This window comes from Toxotes jaculatrix, chromosome 15 (assembly GCF_017976425.1).
Source record: "Toxotes jaculatrix isolate fToxJac2 chromosome 15, fToxJac2.pri, whole genome shotgun sequence".
Lineage (NCBI taxonomy): Eukaryota > Metazoa > Chordata > Actinopteri > Toxotidae > Toxotes > Toxotes jaculatrix.
Genome location: NC_054408.1, coordinates 10,058,924 through 10,080,082, shown reverse-complemented (window position 1 = coordinate 10,080,082; position 21,159 = coordinate 10,058,924). Strand labels below are relative to the sequence as shown.

General features: G+C 42.8%; 1 protein-coding gene across 2 annotated transcripts; it reads left to right on the top strand.

Moving 5' to 3' along the window:
* Positions 1-1,652: 1,652 nt before the first annotated feature.
* Positions 1,653-20,901, top strand: dop1b (DOP1 leucine zipper like protein B). 2 transcript variants are annotated; one of them, XM_041057934.1, is made up of 38 exons: positions 1,653-1,824; positions 4,202-4,379; positions 4,946-5,127; positions 5,226-5,396; positions 5,983-6,172; positions 6,350-6,448; positions 6,999-7,122; positions 7,238-7,347; positions 7,813-7,924; positions 8,037-8,157; positions 8,294-8,413; positions 8,579-8,687; positions 9,029-9,265; positions 9,360-9,670; positions 9,764-10,167; positions 10,259-10,530; positions 10,624-10,776; positions 10,944-11,044; positions 11,393-11,583; positions 11,715-13,308; positions 13,767-13,866; positions 13,958-14,149; positions 14,344-14,466; positions 14,574-14,708; positions 14,816-14,871; positions 14,971-15,075; positions 15,308-15,374; positions 15,939-16,098; positions 16,253-16,335; positions 16,426-16,535; positions 16,636-16,785; positions 17,858-17,919; positions 18,255-18,344; positions 18,462-18,598; positions 18,707-18,762; positions 18,856-18,999; positions 19,141-19,273; positions 19,619-20,901. In XM_041057934.1, exons 2-38 carry the CDS (start codon positions 4,242-4,244, stop codon positions 19,874-19,876), a joined length of 6,900 nt encoding a protein of 2,299 aa, XP_040913868.1. In that variant the 5' UTR covers positions 1,653-1,824; positions 4,202-4,241; the 3' UTR covers positions 19,877-20,901. The 2 variants fall into 2 exon arrangements, with proteins under 2 accessions (XP_040913868.1, XP_040913867.1); XM_041057933.1 differs by having other exon boundaries at positions 18,216-18,344.
* Positions 20,902-21,159: the final 258 nt, after the last annotated feature.

The window sequence follows — 21,159 nt, the reverse complement described above, 5'->3', positions numbered from 1 at the left end:
ATAACAAGAAACAGTGAAATACTATAATGCCAGCTTATCAAGAGAAAATCTTTCCTATAAACTAGTGATTATAGTGAAAAAAACATCAAAAAGATAAAGCAACTTTGAGACCAAACATAACTTGCAAATGCTGTTCACCATTGAGCGTTTTAAAAGTCCTTGCATAAAACACTCAGGGCAGAACATGTAGGTGAAGAGTCAAAGCTTTAAGACTGACCTCTGTTTGACTTTCGTCCTGACTCACAATGTCAAGGTACACTTTCAGAGAAGAGTGACCAGTATTTGTCAGTAAGAGTTGGAAGCTTTGCAGTCAATAAATTGCAACATTTATGTTCCTTTATGTCCCCAGGAAGTAATGTTTGCAAATACAGGAGCTCCATCTACAGACATAAATGTGCACATGCAAGCTGTCACTGTGTATAACCAAGCCTCAAGTTAAAAACCCATAATCAGAGTCATTACATTTATCCAATACAAGGGAATTTAGTCATGATCATATTGATATTACGAACAGTAAAACAGGAATATGAAACAAAACCGAAGCCTACTTTTATATTATTTTCAAGAAAAGGTGGTTCAGGCGCAGATATTAGTGGTACTTGTGTTATGTAGATCAGAGATGTGGGAACTAGAATATTCCCTTATTTGACAACTTACTCTTTTTAAATATAACTAACAAGAAGAAGAAGAAGAAGAAAGGACTTTATAAAAAGGAAAAAATACACAACAACACCAGCATGTAAACAAAAGCAACAAAAGCCCCTTTTCACAGAAAACATTTTGATTTTCCTTTCTGGAAAAACACAAATGCAACTAATAACACTAATGATCTTTGTTCCATTTATGTGTCTCAATAAGTCAGTGAGCAGCATGCATATTACCAGTATCCTGAAAGCAGAACAGTTAAATGGATTGCAACCATCACTGATTATTGATTTTTATTAATTACTCATGTACATTTCTAAACAATCTGAGTACTTCTACTACTGTTTTTTTGAACCGTCAAATACTGATACCACCATCATCCCTAAAAATCCAATATCATTTGGGCTCTATATTATATATTGCACCTGTGCTTTTCAGGCTATCATCATCAAAATGTCTGCCGTGAAAAAGGCCCATATTGTATTGTTGACTAAGCCTATGTCCATTGTATCTAAATTATTGTAGTGTACTTGCATATTATTTAACAATGACCATTTAAGTGCCTATATTTCATAGCGGAAGGTGGACGACGCGAGAGCCAAACATCTTCATTTACAGTAACAAAAGTGTTTGAATGTATGGCAGCAGTACAGTCTGCTCTGACAGCGAGGTGAGACGTTTGTAAACACTGTACATCCTGGACTATACCAAAGCCAGAGGGCAGTGAGGTCGTAGTAATATCTGCACCTCCATGTTAAAGCAGCACGAAGAGAAACTGGTTTCTTCTTCTTTTTTTTTTTTTTCTTTTTTTGCTCCGGGCGAGAATTTAGTAAAAGTTCTTCGCAAATTGACTTTAAAATGACAGTTTGAAGATAAACACCTCCTTCGCTGTTCAGAACATCCCCGCCCCACTCCTCCTCTGTGGGGATGTGAAGTGTGCGGCCGCGCTCGACTCTGAATCAGCTGAGCTTGAGGATCCCGCCCCTTAGTGACTATCATCAGTCCTGGTACTCACACATATGCACATCCTCAGGAAAAAATAAAACACAGGTTTGCTACACCTTTTTTTTGAGCCCACGTTTGCGTGAAATATGCTCCATGAGGACCGGGCTTGTTCGAGTCGAGCGGCTGCCTTGAAGCGAGTGTGCTCCGGTTGGTCCTGGGCTTGTTTTGCAGTTGGTGAGTCATTGATCTCCTGGTAGCTGGCTAATTGTGTTTACGACGATGCTGTTTGTCCTAGAAGCACTTGCTATCTTTATTTAACCAGTTACTTCCCCTGACACTGTAAAAATGAAATATTGTCGTTCAAATATTTGTAAAGTTACGTTTTTTAATAAGCTAGCTAGCTACATGTTCGACCAGTTCAGCTGTGATATTGGCGAAATGTGCATAAGCTAGCTGTACTCACGTATTTCAGTTCTGTAAAAAAACAAAAAAAAACTATATATATAGACTATATATATATATATATATATAGTCTTATAGGAAACGATGTTATCAGCCAGTCTGTGGTCTGAGGTCGTGCAGTTACATAATATACTCAGCAGTAGGCTTTGGTGATGCTACAGTATTTTCACAGGCCAAAAGCTGCGGCTGCCAACTGGTTATTTGGCTGCAGTTTATGTTGTGTGCAGAGTCTCCTCATGTGCCATCTCACAGCTGAACACCGTCACATTAAAGCCTGTTGTAGTGGTGGTGTCAGTCAGGTGACACAGTCCATAGCAGGGCTTGTTGTGTGCCACAGTGTCCACCCTCAAAGCACACAGTCCTCTCTGCTCAGCAGCAGCCATTAGAAATGCATGCGTGTAAATTTCTTTATCGCACTTGCTGTTTTGAGGAAGTGAGAGTGTTCGCCTAGTTCTGCTTGGCCTACACCATTTGGTTATCAAGCTGTCACCTGTGATTAAGCAGGTTTTTAGGATCCTTATTTGCCTGGTGGTTGCTCACTTGCAGGAAGAATTATGGCCTGTGTGCATGGAAACATCTGAATAAGCTCTGTGTATGGCAGGGTCACTTATCAAGTGATTGTTGCCATTCAGGCAGATTCATGTTTCACATGCACTTAAATATTAATATCAAAGCTGTTAGCGGGGTGAAAAGCACAGTGGAAAGTTTAATCCACCAGTGACAGGGTTGTAGACAGGGTTTTTACAAATACTGTGGTCACGAGTCCTGCATGTGGCTTTCGTTGGTAAGGAGGGCTTACATTTCAACAACTGGATCTTTTCTAGGAAAGGTTTTTAAAAAGTGAGGAAGGGCCTTATGTTAATGTAAATGGTTGTAAGCATGGGAAGCAAAGGAAATGGGCTTTGTTTAAGCAAAGCTGATGGTGACACATATCACATATTAGTATATACCATTAAGTTATTTTATTAATCAAATATGAAACTGGTGATGTTGTTTAACCACCCCCAAAAAAGATAGAAAAAAGTATTGAAAATGCCCATCACAAGCTATCAGATCCTGAACTCATGTCTTTAGATTGTTAGCAGTCAAATTTCATTGTTTATTTTTCTGTTAGTCACTTGTTTGTTTCAGCAGTAATACACTGCCATCCCAGGCACGTGTTGTCGGGCTTGTCCATGTTGGCTAAAGCCTCTCTCAGATCAGCTACAGGGAGTCCAGATGTCTGTGCTCCTCTAATCCTGCCTCCGTACTCCCCCACCCATCTCTCTGTTTAGCTATATTCAAATACACTACAGGCACACACGCACACAGACACCACCGCCTTGGCCATGTGCATGAAAGTAAGAAAGCTACTCTTTCTAGATCATATGATATATTTAGCAGTCGAGTGCTTTGTATCAAATTTTGGTGCTTTTTTTTTTTTTTTTGGACAGTGTAGCCTAATATAATATGATTTTTTTTTCCAACTTCATTTCCAAGTTTTTGTTCTTCCTCATGACCCTTTCAAAGCTGCCTTAGTCAATATTGTTATACAAACAAAGGATGGAATTGTTTTCAGCAAAAAAGGCCTCTGAAGCTTACCTGCACACTACCAAAGGGCAGGCAGAAGTAGCTGGTGAATGTAGCTGATGGAGCATCTCATTCCAGGGCCAGATATTTCCGTCAAATTTTGAGCAGACAAGGAGAGTGAATATTGGACTAGCAGCCCAATTGTCACCCCAATTTGGCCTGTAAGAGGCAAAAAAAATCAATTAATGCGCCTTCAGATTTTATTGTGTTAACAAGAAGTAAACAAACTGTATACCTCTGTATGTTTGTGCCCATTCCATAGCTTGTTTTTCTCTAGAAGTGCCACAAAGTTGGTGTCAGAAGGACTCCTCTCTCCTCAGACTGAGAGACAGGTCAGTCAGATAAATGCTGACCAGTCATGAATGAGGACATTTGTCTTCTTTGCCTCGGAGCTTGTGTGAGTCAGTGAACAGAGCCAAATAGGCTAATTTTATTTGCTGTAAACAAGCCTCAGAGGCAGAGGGAAATCCAACAGGTTGCAGACAGACAGATACTATCGCAGAACTGATTCTTTTTGTGAGTTTGCTAAACGTATTGCGTCTTTCCTCAAAACCTCTCATTTGTCTTGCCTGTCTCCCAGATGCATTGTGCTGAACATGCTGGGATCAGACTAATACATCATGGATCCTGAGGAGCTAGAGCTGCAAAATGACTACCGTTACCGTAGCTATGCGGCAGTCATTGAGAAAGCGCTGCGAAACTTTGAGTCTTCAAGTGAGTGGGCAGATCTCATCTCCTCCCTGGGAAAGCTCAATAAGGTACAGTATGGTGCACAAAGGTGACCAGATGCCACAGAAACACTGTAGCTGCTAATGACTGTCTCTGGATATCTCAGTACGTGCTGCATATGATGTTGTAACCTGAATTCACTTTAGTATTTACAGCTTTTTGCTTTTCTTTTTCCGTGTTGATGTTTTGTGGGTGTCAGCCTCACATCTGCTATCTGTGCTTCAGCTTCAGTCAGTTATACGAGGAAGTTCTCCTTTCTCAGCGAGGCTCTCCGTGTTGTACAGCCTTGTTGCTCAAGTCTTCCGGCCATTTATTTTGGGCAGTAAATGTGCCACTTTTCTTCTGACGTACAGAGAAGATATTTACTTTGGAGTGTCTGTGTGTGCCTGTGTGTGTTGATGCACAAAAATGAGTTCTTAAAGTACACAGAGAATGTGAGGGAGAGAAAAATTCATCTGTTATGCACAAAGTCGAGTTCATCTCTGTTTGGGTTCATTTGTTTTATTTGTTCTATGGTTTTGGCAAATTGTCACTCAGTGTATTAACTCTTTGTTTAATGGCCAGTTCAGCCTTATTTTCTCTCTCTTTCTATCAGGCCCTGCAGAGTAACCTCCGCTACTCACTCCTACCCAAGAGGCTGATCATTGGGAAACGTCTGGCCCAGTGCCTACACCCGGCGCTGCCCAGCGGAGTACACCTCAAGGCCCTGGAAACCTATGAGGTCATTTTCAAAATCATTGGAACAAAATGGCTGGCCAAGGATTTGTTCATTTACAGGTGAGGAAACTATTCTCAATATTTCACTGCTTCAAGGAGAGTGCTGGCCTGATTATGAGTGCAGTTTTTTATGACCTGTGTGTTTGTCTGGTTTTTAGCTCAGGATTGTTCCCGCTGTTGGGTCATGCAGCCATGGCAGTGAAGCCTGTGCTGCTGACACTCTATGAGCGTTACTATCTCCCGCTGCAGAGGGCTTTGCTGCCCAGTCTTCAGGCCTTCATAACAGGACTCCTGCCAGGCCTGGAGGAGGGACTGGAGGTCTATGACAGGTAAGCAGCACAAACTGCTTTTGTCAGACAAAAGGAGGAAGTTATCTCAAACTCTTCTTTTTGTTCTGGCTGTAACTGACTGCAGGGTTTATATTTACTTTCTTTCATTTCAAAAATGAGCAGAATTGAACAGGTGTGCACAGACTTTTGCATACAGCTGTATCTGTGATCTGAGAACTTTCAGTGTTTATTTTGCACTACTTTACACAAAAGTGCATGAGGCCACAGCTGGGTATCAAAGAAACCAAAGACCAGTGACAAAGGTATCATCCGAACTGTATGAATAGGACATAGATTTACAACCTTGCATCTGTTTATTCATAACATCTGTTAATTTATAACAGATGTGTCTTCGTCAGGATAACTGGTTAATTAACTTAGAAAGACATGCACTAGTTTGCTTTTCTTGGGGTGATTTTGGGTGAACCGGTTGACGTCAAAACAGTACTTCTATACTGAAGGGTTGTTTTGATCAGAGTTGATTGGTATGACCATAAAGCTGGCCTTCCACTCAAAAATAAAGCTTTATCAGTTGTTGAACATGTCAATGACTTCCCTCCATTTTGTCCTCTCTCTCTCTGTCCAGGACTGATGCATTGCTGCTCAAGTTGTCACTGCTTGTGGGTCAGCAGGTCTTCTATGGTGCCCTATGGGGTAGTATGGTGGTCAGCCCCATGGTACGGCTGCCCGCCTCGGTCTTCATAGTAACACATTTTGACCGCATGGCACCCCTGCTCCAGCAAACTCACATGCTAGGCTACGACCACCACCTAGTTGTGAGTGTTTTTGTTTGTCTTCTTGCGCACATGTGACGTGAAACACATTTAATAATGAGGATTTACACTCATAGAGATATTTTTTTATTATGAATATATTTCAGTTTAGTTCTGCAGTCTGTTCCATCTCCACCTTTTATCAACTGTCTGAAGTTCTCACCTTCTGTCTGTGTCCAGGTGAAGTCAGTGTGTCTTTCTCTGCAAGATTCAAATGTCCTGGTGCAGAGGAACATGCTTGAAATCCTGCTCTACTTTTTCCCCTTTGCCACATGCCTGGTAGGTACACACACACAGACACACTATTCTCCTGTTTTTCTGGACACTCTTTGTTTTAAATGATCTAAGTAAGGTGTTTCTCCATGTCTACTCCTGAGATCACTTGATAATCAGAGTGCTGTAACATCTTTTCCCTCTGTTTTCTGTCCAGGCTTATTTTAATCCATTATGATATTTTGTGCACTAGAAATCTAGGGACACTGCCATATCACCAGAACACAGTCCATTTGGTGAGGTAACATGACTGATGAGACAGTTAGAAAGGCTGCAAATAACCCCGCAGTTAATCCAATTATCCAAAAACAGAAAGTTAAGATAATTGATGGGATTTAACTGAGTTAAAATTGGGGGTTTCTGTTATATCATTTGCCCTCTTGATTCAGTATGTCTAAACACTATCAGAATATATAACAACTCTAATAATGTTTCTGTAAATTGCATCTTGTTTTCCGTCTCTCTTCCATTGAACATGGCTAGTGTTGTATCATTATTTTGCCATTCTTTCCTGTTGTTCCTCATCTTGCTGTCACTGTGTGTATTGTTGGTGTAGGACCCAGCAGAGACTTGTATTGCTTTGACTGTCAAGGACATGATCACAGTGGTGTCTGCAGCTTCACTCACACTGCTCCGCAGAGACATGTCCCTTAACAGACGCCTCTACGCCTGGCTCCTAGGTGCTCACTTCAGTGGTGACTCATGTGCTTCACACCACTGTTTTTGCAGTTTGGTCAATTATTGGTTCACTACATTCACTTGCTAATGTATATTTTCATCTGTATGTGTTTTCAGGCACAGACATAAAAGGAGAAATGGTGGCACCACACCCCACCCTCTCCACCACCACAGAGGAACATGCATCATTCTACTTCAACACCTACTCTAGAGATTTTCTTGTACAGGTAGCTCACTCATATGTTAGCACACAGACACATGCCAAACCCTAAAATATACTTAAATATATATTTATATTTTTTGTTATAACCTTATTTGTCAGTGTTGTCAAAGAAAAAGTTTGGAAAATATACTAATTTATTTTCTTGTGAAGCTTTAGATGGTAATTATGAAGCTATGGTCAGTATTTGGTTATCTTAACTTAGCAGCTTGCAGCAGGGAGCAGTAACATGTATTGTTGTCAGTGTGAGGTTCCAGGCAACCAGTGGAGAGTCAAAGACGTGACTGTGCTGGCAAATAAATAGTCCCACACATAACTTCTGTTTAATCAGATCTGTTAAATCAGAAAATCCTGAGTAAGTACATTACAGTTTGTACAGTAAATGGTAGGGGCCAGATGTGTCTTTTTGGACAGAGTACTGTATGTTTGCTGGCTGTTTCTGTTATTCTCATCTGTTCATTCCTGTGTTCAGGCTCTGATTAACATCCTGAAACAGAAGGATGTGGAGAGCGACCCAGAGAATGTGATTGGATACCTCAGGCCCTTTCGCATTATCATCAGCCTGCTGGATAAACCAGAGATTGGTAGGCACGGTGCACAAATACATCACAATACTCAATTACTAGACCCACCACTCTTTGTTAATGTCTCACTCTGAGATAGTTTTACTTTTATAATGATGATGTTTTGGCTCAGGTCCAGTTGTCTTGAGCAGTGTGATGCTGGAGGTGGTCCGAGCCTTCTACAGCTACTGCCGTGAGATGCTCGGAGAGGACACCATCACCAGCTCAGGGCTCTCAGGCAACCAGCTAGCCAGGTGAGAATCATAGATGATAGCACAGACGAAAGGATGTTCACCGCTGAATACTTATTTCACCGAACATGTGACAACATTGCAACCAACAAAGTGAACACAGACTCAGATGGTGTTTTTTCTATGTTTTCTTCAACAGTAAGATAAAGGAGAATAAGAACGCATCAGAGATCATAAAGACGGTGAACATGCTTGTGAGCTCCATGAACAGTGAATACCTGTGGGAGTACATGACACGACGCTTCTGCACTTCTCTCAGGTATGGCAGGGTTGACTGTGACAGAATATCTGATTATGATGGAAAACCTGTTAATCTCTACAAAAAAATGTAAGACTATAAGGAAAGGTCAGCATTTACAAAGTATGATTGAGCACATTAAAAGTTTAAAGAAAGGATCATTTCATTCTATGTCTTTCTCTATAGTGACAAAGATGATCCACCTACGCCTCCCCTGCTGGACCGCAGTCACCCGCCTCCCTCTGTCACAGAGATGTCTAATCTCATCATTTTCTTGCTTGATGTTCTTCCTCTGGTAAATAACACACACACACCTGCACATCAGTAGTTCCCTTCCTTGCAAAACACCAGAAAGAGGCGGAACTATAAAAGTGCTTTGGATAAAAGCACTATATAAATGCAGCTGTCAGTCTTTTTTTAAATAATTCTAAATATTTTGAGAAAAACAGAAAATACCTTTTCTTTGGTTTACATTTCCTCTAGAGCTTGTGCTAAACCGCCTCCCTGTTAGTCAGTTGCAGTGAAGTTTAAACAAAGACTGACAGTTATTCAGCACAATTTTACCCAAGTCTGACTCATACTGAAGAATTTTCTGTTTACAGACAGTATGATCTAGAAGTTTGTTTCTATCCACAGGAACTACACGCTGACATCCAGTCCCAGTTCCTCCCTGAGATGCTGGGGATCATGCTGCGGACCTTGCACAGCCACTTAGACTCTGTTAGCCTGGAAGATGTCACACATGGCCTGCGTGCCTGTTTCAAGGTCCTCAGTAAGATCCAGATGCCTGTGGCTTATATGGACATTGAAGCAGGGGCTCACACAGAGGAGATGGAGTTAAAGGCATCAGAGGAGGAAGGCAAAGAAACACAGGTTAGAGATTTTACAGTCTGTGGCAACGTGGTTTCTTTTTAAATGTTTTCGATGTTTGACTGTGCGTCAGCATAAAAATTTTTACTTTATCTAGGATATCGAGAAGGAGGACGAGAAAGATGACAGTGTTGGTCAAGTTAATGGTCACCATGGAGATGAAGAGCTGAGCAGAGATGGAGGAGATGAGACGGGGACTGCAAGTGGTATTTACCCAATACTCAGGTCTGAAGACAGCGGATTGGGGATCAGTGCCTCACCGTCGGAGCAGCACCTCCCACCAGGGTTGGGGATGGGTGCTGAGGGAAGTGGAATTTGCAAAGAAGGTGAAGGAGTGTGGAGGAGGGGAGGGAGTGTAGACACAATGACCCAGTGTCTGCAGGATATACTGTCCTTCATAACCACAAGGTAAACTACTGAGTCATTGTCAGATTGATTGCAGCATAAATGGGGCTATAAATGTACAAACTGTGAGCGCTAAAAATATTTGTCATGTTTCAGATACCTGCTGGTGCAGGTGGAGGATGTCAAGGGCCCTGGGGAGGGAATCCAGCCTGACCTAACTGCTGCCTCTGCAGATCAGAAGACTTTGTTGACGAGCATAGGGGGACGTGAAATTAAAGACAAACTTACTGGTCTGTTCACCCCAAACAAACTTAAACCCCGCCCTACATCAGACGCCCAGCTCGCAGCAGCCCCCGTGGAGAAGAAAAAGGAACGTGGGAACTTAAGCTGTCTGGACTGGGCGGCAGGCTACATGCCACGAGGCAAGGCAGAGATCTCTGAGGCCTGTCGACAGGCCTTCACCGCCACCTGCCACTTGCTGCTGGAGTGCACCACCTTCCCTGTCTACCTAAGCGAAGAGGAGACTCTGGCCCTCCACACGGACATGTTTGGCGACACAGGTCAGCTCACAGATGGACTGTGTTCAACATGACTGTTGTCTCCATGCCTTAACCCACAAAGAAGTAATTAAAATGTTTTTGTTTTCCTTAGGAAGCGAAGTGGACAGCCTGCCAGTATGGCTCAGGTCCTTGATGACACTGTGCTGCCTGTCCAGGGACTACAACATCCAACACACAGCTGTGGCCTCACTGTTGGAGCTTATCAACCACTCTCAGTCCTTAGCACTGGTCATCCAGGACAAACACAGACGTTACCAGACCTCTGACTCTAACCCCCTGAGTGGGCGACTGCAGATGGTCACTGTGCCACCCATCTATCCTGCTCTGCTACGAGCTATAGAGGAGGGCACAGATTTCTATCAGGTAAGATTATCAAAAGGAAAATGTCTGAGTGACTCACAGCTGTAGTATAAATGTGGTATTTTAAGATTTTTTGATTTTTGTGCTGTGATCCAGAGGGTGTCCCAGGTGCTGTGGAGCCAGCTGGACATGGAGCGAAGAGAGCAGCACATTTCCTGTGTGGAACTCTTTTACAGGCTTCACTGTTTGGCTCCATCAGCGTCGATCTGTGAAGACATCATCTGCCAGGCACTGCTGCACAAAGACAAGGTGTGTATGCCTGCACACACTGAACCACAATTTGTACTCACATTTAAATTTTCTCCCAGCATCTTCTAGATGTGTCAGTTTAACTTGGACACACAAACAGACCTGTTTGGAAATGTACTGAGCTGAGCAAATAAGGAAATGGTTTCCCTTGTGTTTGTCTGCCCCAGGCTGTTAGGCTGGAAGCACTGCACCGCTTCACTGTGCTATGGCACCTGACCAGGGAGATCCAGACCAACAGGACTATGTCTCTCAGTCGCTCCTTTGACCGGTTAGTATGTAGTTGTAAAGTGGAATATAGTTAAGACAAATTCAAAATTCCTGAATACTTTATATTCTGTCTCAGCACTTGTCTTGTGTAGTTTACATCTTCAGGCAAATGTGCAAAATGGGAACTAGGATGACAAAGTTGAGAAAACTGCTTAGACTGATGAAAGTCAAGCCAAGACTGAGAAGCTGACCCCGTTTTTTTTTTCCCATTAGCACACTTAAAGCATCCACACCATTTTCTCAAAATAAAGATGAAAACACTCAAAGAAGTGCAGGAATAGACAGCTTAGATTTCAAGAATTTGTTTCAGTCATTGCTAAATCTGACTTTTGATGTGTTTCTGTCTCAGGTCTCTGTGTGTTGTGGTGGACAGTCTGAGCTGCACTGATGGCTCAATACGTGCAGCAGCTCAGTGCTGGCTGGTCAGGGCTTTATCCCTCAGTGATGTGATTCGAATCTTGGAACCTATTCTGTTGTTGCTGCTTCACCCCTCCACTCAGCGCTGCTCCATTCACAGCATCAAACAAAATCTCACTGCTGGTAAGTGTGTGTTTCTGCATCAAGTGAATTAATTGTGTTATTGTGACGTTAAGAATGAACTTTTTTCTGATTATCTATATGCTTTCTTTGGTGTGTGTGTTTCTTAAGTTGCTTTGCTCTTTGCTTTAAAGGTAACCTGAGGGTTCTAAGCAACAGAACTCGAAGCTCTACTAAATCGTCTGGGACATCTGCGGACGCCATGGCGACAGAGGTCACCACTTTAAATCTCACCAGCATTGTGGACCGGGAATCCCTGTGGGCAGAGTTAGACAGTGGTCTAGAGCTGGCCAAACCACAGGACTCTGTAGTGCTATCAAGGAGTGAGAGTGAAGAGACAGAAGAGGAGGAGGATAGAGCGGAGCAGGGGGAGGATGGTGAGAGTGAACACACAGAGTCAGCTGACACCAGTGGTGCCCAGGTATCCACGGAGAACTCCAGCTCTGGCTCCACTCCTTACCGCAGCATTGAGGAAGGAGGCATGGTCAATGGCCTGCGGAGGGCAGAGTCTGAGCGTACACAGGCATCTGATTCACTGTCAAGTGAGGATGAGGAGGATTTAGAGCTGGAGGCCATGGCCAGGTCTCGTCTGTTAAAACAGGAGCGCGAGAAGAGGGAGGCCATAGACTCTCTGTTCCGTCATGTGCTGCTGTATCCCTTGGCTGGCGGCTGGCGCCACCTGCTCCAAGGCCTTGCGCTGCTAGACAGCCTGCTGAGGAGCAGTGCCGAGTGCCCTCTGGTGGATGCTCTCTCCTCCACCTCTCTGGACACAAGCTCTGCTGCACATTTAAACCTGGTCTCTAACCTTTTACAGCGTCACCAACAGGCTCAGGATGGCAAAGGCTTCTATGGCTGCCTGCTTTCCCCCTCCTCCTCCCCCTCTGTGCCCCCATCCCTTCTCATTGAACTACTCGTGTCTTTGTGCCTGCGATTCCTGCGCTCTCATTACCCTTCCTACCTCAGCCTTGGTCCACTTGACCTGCAGGGGAACAGGGAGGTTCAGGTGAAGAGTGTAGCAGTGCTAACCCGGATGGTGAACCAGCTTTGCTGCATGGCACGAGGACAAGAGGGCAATGGAGCCGGTCTGGAACCCATCCGCAGGCTCCTCTCAGGATGTAAAGTGCAGCAATATGCTCTGCTTACACTTTCTGCATCCATGTATGTCAGCCAGAGGGGAACAGACAAGGGACCACCCAAAAATGTAGAGCTGTTGGATGAACAGGGAGGCCTGTCAGAGGAGAGCCTTGTGAATCTTGGATCAGGAGGGGGCCAGGAACAATATCCCTTACAAATGGAATTACTTAAACTCCTCCAGGCTCTCATAGTCCTGGAGTACCATGTGTGGCTTGGTGGGGCTGTCTCAACAGCTGGGTCGGGTGGAGCATCTGGCCAGCCTGGGGAGCCTCGAGAATCCCCAACCGCCAGCACCCCCCTTGCTCGCGAGTGGCAAACTGCAGTCCTATTCCAGCAGTCCATCAAGGCAGCCCAGTACGTCCAGAGTCACCCCATCACAGCCCAAGGAATGTTTGTTTCTGCTGCAGCCAGGGCTCTGCAGCCACAGTACGGTTATGCCATGCACCCCCACTGGGTGTCACTGCTGTGCTCCTCTCTGCCCTACTTGGGACGCTCATTAGGCATCATTGTGGCTCCGCTCATCAGTCAGATCTGCAAGAACTTGGACGAGCTGGTCAAACTGTACGAGCATGATGGAGGAAAGACAAATCAGAGGTGGGCTTTCAGTTAGATAGTTTTGACAGTTTGTCCTATCCTAAAGTTTGTCCTATTTGCCAACAAAACAATAGTCCCAAACTTCAGTCCTTTAAATAGTAGAAATTAGCAACTATTTTTTTTTACCTTTATGACTAGAGGCTAATTTGAGATGATTAAAATTTACAGTGAAGAAAATATTGTGCTTTAACATTTGTCAAAACACCTTGCCACTCATGGGATGCTTTGGCTTTGGTAGCCCTTCTTTAGGTGTGTTTTGGTCTGTACCAGTCCCAGTCTTCACACAACCTTGACAAATAATACACTGTATGAAAGCTCTAAGTCTCCTGATACCAGATCCAATCTCCCCACTGCAACAGCTGTTGGGTACATCTGTTTTTGGGCTTGTGCACAAAAATGGGGATGTCTGATAGCAGGTTAAATTAAATATTTCATTTATGTTTGTGTCCTCTGATCAGCCTGAGTGGGAGGAGGGAGAACATCGCCCCTGACTACCCTCTGACTCTGCTAGAAGGCCTGACCACCATTACACACTATTGTCTGCTGGATAACAAGAGGGTGAGGAGTGAGCATACATACACAGATTTGTACCTCTTATATCAATGAAAATGTTAACGCTCATTTTCTTCTCTCGTTCTCTCTTTGTCAGTCCCTGGTTGCCTGTGATCCTGTGGATGTCCGTAATGCACGCAACGCTGTGATTGAGGCTCTACCTCACATGCTCAGTAGTATGGCGTTGCTGTGGGGTGTGGTCATGAAGGAAGAGTTTCAGAGGCGTGCATCTGACTCTGGCCAGAGCAGCAGACATACTTCTACCTCTGTCTATTTTAAAAGCACCAAGGTGTGTGCTACAAACTTGCACGTTCTCTGCGTTCTTTTATGCCAGCACAAATATATGTAGTGACAGGGCTGTGTTGTTTATACTGTAAGTGTTGATGTAACATGATGTAATGTGCTTATATATTTTCTCCTGTTTAGCCACATGCATGTATTGTTATGGAAAATTTTACCCTTTCACGGTGTGTGCATGTTTAGATCCTACGGCAGCGGATACTGGAGTTCCTGGTCCCTCTGACTGGGCAGTATGGTATTCAGCTGATGGCTTCACTGGGGGTAGTATGGAGTAACAGAAAGAGTAAAAGGAGACATAAAAACAAAGTAAGAACGGCAGTGTGACTAGAAACAAAGAAAGAGCACAGTCACTTATAAGCCACTGATTGGCTTTAGAGCACTTGTTGGCATCTTTACATATTTGTCTTCTTTAGGTTTTACCTGTGGCCAGCGAGGCTCGTCTAACTATTGTGGATCTGGTGAAATCACTGAACACTTTGCATACAGATACCATCCTCCAGTTAGTCAAAGAGGTGGTGAAAAAACCACACCAGATCAAAGGAGAACAGGTACACAAACATACATACACACACAGATGCTCAAAACTTGTATCCAGTAATTTCTGAAGTTTATTTTCACTCATTTTCATAACATTTTCTACCTTTGTCTCCATTAGAAGTCAACCTTGGTAGACATCCCCATGCTACAGTTTAGCTATGCCTACATCCAGAGGTAAATAGGAAAATACAGTGCCAAAAGTCCCAACCTCGGGTTTAATACAGCCATTCTACAAATGCTCACTTATATAATAATCCCTGTTTCTCTGTGTAGTATTTCAGCCCAGGCTCTGCAGGAAAACGTGGCTCCTCTCCTCAGTCTGTTGCGGGAGTCTGTTCAGCTCAACCTGGCCCCGCCTGGGCACTTCTTACTGCTGGGGTCAGTTTGTAAACATTCAGTGTTTGTTCCGTTCTCTGATTAGTAGCAGCAGTGCTACTATATTACAGAATAATCTTAGGCACTACTTATAGAAACAATATCAGGACTTACACACCAAAACAGCTAGTAAGTGCACCGCAGTCCTTTTGCCTGCTGGTTGCATTATTTTTAAAAGTTGTTAAACATTTTTCCTGGGAAAATATCATATTCAGTAACGTTTCCTATCTTGCAGAATCCTCAATGACTTTGTCAATAGGCTCCCCAACCTGGACAATAAGAAGGATACTCGAGACCTGCAGGTATGTTGTATACATGTAGCAGGTCAATACCCTGATTTCTCCTCAAACCCTGACTTCTCTGGGAAGCATGACTCACTGATTTTAACTGCAGAGTGATAGAATATGCTTTATTTATTTTAGCTGTGTGTCATTATTGGAGCAGACTGACTGTGCAGTAAGAGAGAGACAGCAGGCAGACAGAAAGAACAGAGCTCCCCTTCACAGCGCGAGGTGTCTGAATTTAAATAGTCAAATGTTCAGTGGTGGAAACAAACTTATTCAAACAAGCCACTTTGTGTATAGTTTCAGTTTTAATTGAACTCAAGGACACAACACTCCATCTTCTTTTTTCAAGTCAGTCTACTCTGCTGCTTTCCCTGTCTGCAGGATTTTGTTATGCACATGCACACTTGTAAAAAGCCAATTATAAACCTTGTTACCTGTATCTGGCTCCAGTCCCCTACCCCAGTTACAGAAACCAGGGTTCATGACAGTTAAGAAATCACCACACTGGAGAAAGCAGACTATAACCTGGTTACTAAAGTACATGTAAATGCAGTTATTGATGGAGGCATTATCATGCAGGAGGTGACTCAGAGGATCCTCGAGGCAGTAGGTGGGATTGCAGGGTCATCTCTGGAGCAGACCAGTTGGCTCAGCCGCAGCCTTGAGGTCAAAGTTCAGCCACAGGTGTGCGCTGAAGCAGTCGAACCTGATGATGCAGACGTGGATGGTGACCATTGCGGTAAATTCAGATACCTCTTACAAATACATGCATGTATGACGTCAGCTGCACTTTCTGAGCAGTGGTTGGGAAGATGAATGCCAGGGATCCTGATTTCTATCCTGATTTTTACTTATCTGCCTCACTATTCCTTAATTTCTTATCTCCTTTTCAGAGTCAATGGCTCAAGCTAGCACCATGGTTTCCTCCTCAGCTCCCTCAGTTTACAGCGTCCAGGCTCTTGTACTCCTGGCTGAGGTAGGGTTCTGTGATTTTATTTATGGTGAGCAAGTTAATGGCTGAACAATAGTGTGTTTGTAGTGTTTAATACATTTTCTCACTGTGTAGATCTTGGCACCGCTTCTGGACATGGTATACCGCAGTGACGAGAAGGAGAAAGCCGTTCCACTCATTTCTCGGCTCATGTACTACGTTTTTCCTTACCTGAAGAACCACAGGTAACTACTGTTGCAAGTGCCTGAGTTATCTTAATGTTAACAGCTTTTGGACCCTTTGGTCTCAATAGAGCTCCTCTAAATATGACTTTCTCTCCTCTAGTGCCTACAACATGCCCAGCTTTGAAGCGGGTGCTCAGCTGCTGAGCAGTCTGAGTGGGTATGCCTATACCAAGAGGGCCTGGAGGAAAGAGGTCTTTGAGCTCTTCATGGACCCCCTCTTCTTCACCATGGATGCCTCCTGTGCGCCCAGGTTAGTTTGTTTCTCTGTTCGATGGGAATTTATCTCAAAACAATTATTAGCTACCTTTCTTTAACCAAGAACTTCAGGAGTATCATAAAGACATACACACATACATGAGTCACTAACTTATATAAACAGAAGTTTGTACAGTGTTCACCTTGAATGCCCCATTAGCAGAATATGATGGATTTATGGTACCTGTGGCAGCACACAGTGAAGGGTGATAGCACCAAAAACCCCACCGTACAGTACTTGGTGCTTACTACACAGGAGAGTACAATAGAGCCTCTTAGTCAGCCTGTAGCAGCAGATTGAAAGGTCCGGCAGGGACTAAGCTGGTTCATTTGTCAAACAAATCCAGGAGTTGACACAGCTCAAGGTTGAGAGAAGTTCATGTTGTTATTCCTCTTTTTTCCAAGTCAGTAATCACATGACTCCTGAAAAACAGGATCCTCAAACCAGTTGTAGATTTTGGCTTAAGGTGGTGGTGGTGGTGACCCTTATTTATAACTGTGGACAGATCTAGTATGTGTATTTGACCAGTCATGATTTTAGGGGATCTTTGTTGTTCCAGAAAAAAAATGTTATATCAAATATGCTATGGCATGTCTGGTCCACGACACTTAAACTAGGGAATCATTCTGAAATAAATATCATGCTGTCCATTCAAACTCAAACACAAACACATGACTGCTCAGTTACACAAATATTGCCAACAGGTTTTTCAAGACTTAAAGGAGACATTGGTGGGAAAGTGTGGTTGGTAAAGTGTGTGCAGCTTTAGGTTTTATTACCAGACCTTACACAAAGGCTGAATAAAGGAACGCTTCTGATTTGGCTGCCTACATGGATTAGGTGTCCCTATTATTTATTATTATTTAGAGTGGGTTCTGGTTAATCCTACAGATGTGTTCTATTCAGCAGTCTAAAACCAAAGCTAAGGTTGGTATACAGAGTGCATTCCCTGTGCAAAATTACTTTGTTGTATCTTCATATGAAAATGAAAGTATTTTCTGTTTGTCAGGTGTATTTAATTTAACTCCAATTTTTTAATGTCTTCTGCTTGACTTGTTCTCTGTAGTTGGAAATCCATTATTGATCATCTGCTGACTCACGAGAAGACCATGTTTAAAGACCTCATGAGTGAGTACAGCCTCTAGGAAATGCTTGTGATCCTGTAAAGATACAATTGTCTTCTAAGGGTGAGAGCAAATCTGTGATACAGAAGGTTAATTTGTTACTATGAAGTAGGATGCAACATGTTGGGAAAGGGATAAACAGTAAAAATCATCAGTTAGAGAATAAAGTTCAAGCTTCTCACAAATTTAAAGTGATGTACTGTTCAGACAAGAAAGCAGAGAGAAGCGTAGTGTGAAGGTCAAATTACAGAGATGCATGATAAATTTGTTGTTTAAAACCGTTATTTATCTGTGATGTAGGCATGCAGAGTGGCTCCCTGAAACTGTTTGCCAATGCAGATCAGAAGCCCATGCTGCTGAAGCGCCAGGCATTCGCCATGTTCAGTGGAGAACTCGACCAGTATCATCTCTATCTGCCCCTCATCCAAGGTGTGGCTCTTTTACTGAAAGATTATTTAAGTTTTTATGTAATTGGGTGTAATTCAGTGGTTAAAAACGAACATTAAAACTGACTATGTTCTTTAACTTCAATCCTCTCACTTTCAGAGCGTCTCACGGAGGCTTTGCGTATGAACCCTAGCCCTGCTGTTTCAGCTCAGATATTCTTGATGTTTCGTGTTCTCCTGCTGCGGATTTCATCCCAGCACCTGACGTCTCTGTGGCCAATCATGGTCACAGAACTGGTAAGATCCCATCCTCTGAGCACCTGGTTTTATACATAGGGCCAATACTGTAATACTGTCTGTTTAAATTATTGTAATGGGTTTTTTATTTTCTAATTTGTGTTTCAGATTCGTATATTTGCACGTCTAGAGAAAGCTCTGCAGGCAGATAAAGATGTCTCAAAGTGAGTTAATTCTTTTATTCACAAATTCCTCTTTCACCCTGTTGATGCTCTCACTCAAAATGCTTTTTTTTCGCATTCTTGTGTACCACCTAGGCTGGCTAAAGTGGTGCGCGGAGCCCTTGACAGAAATGGACCAGTGAATTTCACTCAGGCAGAGCTGGACATGTACCTGTCAGCTTGCAAGTTTCTGGACACCTCTCTGGCTTTTCCTCCGGAAAGGATACCACTCTTTCAGATGTAAGAGTCCAATTTAGAACAAAAAAAAAAACTTAAAACATGAAATATTTTTTGTATAAGTTCTGGTGTTGCTTAAGTTATTTTGTCTGGGTATTATTTTCTGTCTTACTTTTCCTGTGTAACTCTCTGTTCCATGTGCAGGTATCGCTGGGCATTTGTCCCTGAGGTGGATGTGAACCGCTACAGTGGCCCAGAGACTGCGCTGATAGAGGGCGAACAGGAATGCATACCCCATGTTGTCAGAGTGCTGGAAGGCATACAGCTGCGATATGGGGTAAGATCATACGTACATACATACAGATGTAAAGGAATTCTGCACATTGGGATCAGAATCGCATCAGCTAGGCCACATTTGGAGATTGTCAGGCAAGCATTTTGATTGGATCTCAGCCAGGTTTAAATGCAATCTGTTCAACAAATTAAACAGAGATCATATGAATTAACATTCCAGAGTCAGTTGTGATGAACATTCATGGAAATTGATGTTTCCGTGTTCAGTTGTAAGAAAAAAACCAACAGATTCCGATAAAATAATTTAAGTTATTCATTCAAGTTTTGTTTTGTTTTGCAAAATGAACACATCCCACTCTAATTACGATGTTCTCACCTGTTATTCCAGACACTGAATGGCCTGAGTGAGGAATCTTCCACAGAGCATTTGGAGTTCCCCCTCCTCACCCAGCACTCCCTGTCCTCCATCACCCAGCTGTTGCCTTTCCTTCACATCCTTTGCTGTTCCTTCCAGGGCCCTCCCCCTTACAGCCACCCTATGCCCCACTGCCCAGTAGCAGACTACCCAGCAGCCAGTCCGGGCACAGTCCTGAAGAAGCTGGAACACATCATTGAAGAAGAGTTCCTGGACTCCATGGAGAGTTAAAACTCAAGCATGCACCTCTCATGAACGAAGTCCTCTTCTTAAGCTTTTGACCTGCAGCCATATGAGTGGAATACCTAAAATAGGCACAACCATTAATGATGTTGTATTGTGATCCAGAAAAAAAGGAAATGGTTTTTAATGTTTTAACCTGTCTGATTTCCACATAAATACATGTACCTCTGAGGTGCTCACACACTGAATCTGTACTGGAAAAGCCAAGGGATTTTGCTGTAGTCAATTCAGTAGGGTTTTTGGATATTTGAAAAAAAGAAAAATTAGTGATAATTATAAATGACTAAGGAATGCTTCTTTCTCTCTGAAGGATGCATATCACCTCAGCTGCAAAATATTTACACTTTGAGATTGTGTCATAGTGTCTCCTCTCTTTGCTTTATGTGGTTTTAAACTAAAAAAAAAAAGTCACCACTAAAACTAGTTATTAGGTAAACCTTAAAACCTGTTGTTATTGTAAGGCCTGAACCTTACAACAAGAAGTAGTGAGGATTTTTTTTTGTTTGACACCAAATAGCAGATTCACTGTGAAGAACCTTATTAAGTATTGTTTTTGTTTCTTTTGACATTTTCCTAACTCCAGTTAACAGCACTCTCTTTTACAAGCATACATTCTGTATGTCTGTTTGACTCTGAGAATGTAAAGACTGTATGCCTGTAGGACTCTGCTGTAAAGATACTTTGTCTTTGATTGTTATTGGAGTCATTATGGGACCTCACAGATTTACGTTGAAAGTTCTATGAAGTAAGTTACTGATTGTCATTTGTATAGACCAGGAAAACCTTTTGAAATATTATTTGGTGTACCTCAGTAATATACATGCTTTCCATTTTTGGTGTTCAAGGGAATCAGCCTGTCTTTGTAGTTCTTCGTTGATAGTTTTTAAAACTGTCCGTTGTCATATTTTCCACAGTGCTGAATGTTTAAGTAATTTATTTTGGATGTTTAAAGGACCTTGTCAAGTTTTGAATTAACAGAAAGAAGAATCATTAAATTCAGTATTAAGCTTAAAGACTGTGTTTTCTCTTTGCAGCTTTAGTTGCTTGTTTTCATGTATTTGCATTGTAGGGAAATTGCTCAGGGATTCAAAACTGTGACAACAGTCACAGCATTGGTGATTCAGTCCCTTCCCTATGCAATTTCCGCATTGTGGGACTAATAAAGGTGTATCTTACCTTCTTCCCCCTGCACACATGTTGAAATGTTATAGGGGCAGACACTGAACAATGAACCCTCCTGTCCCGCCTTGCACAGTAGCTTGCTGCCACTG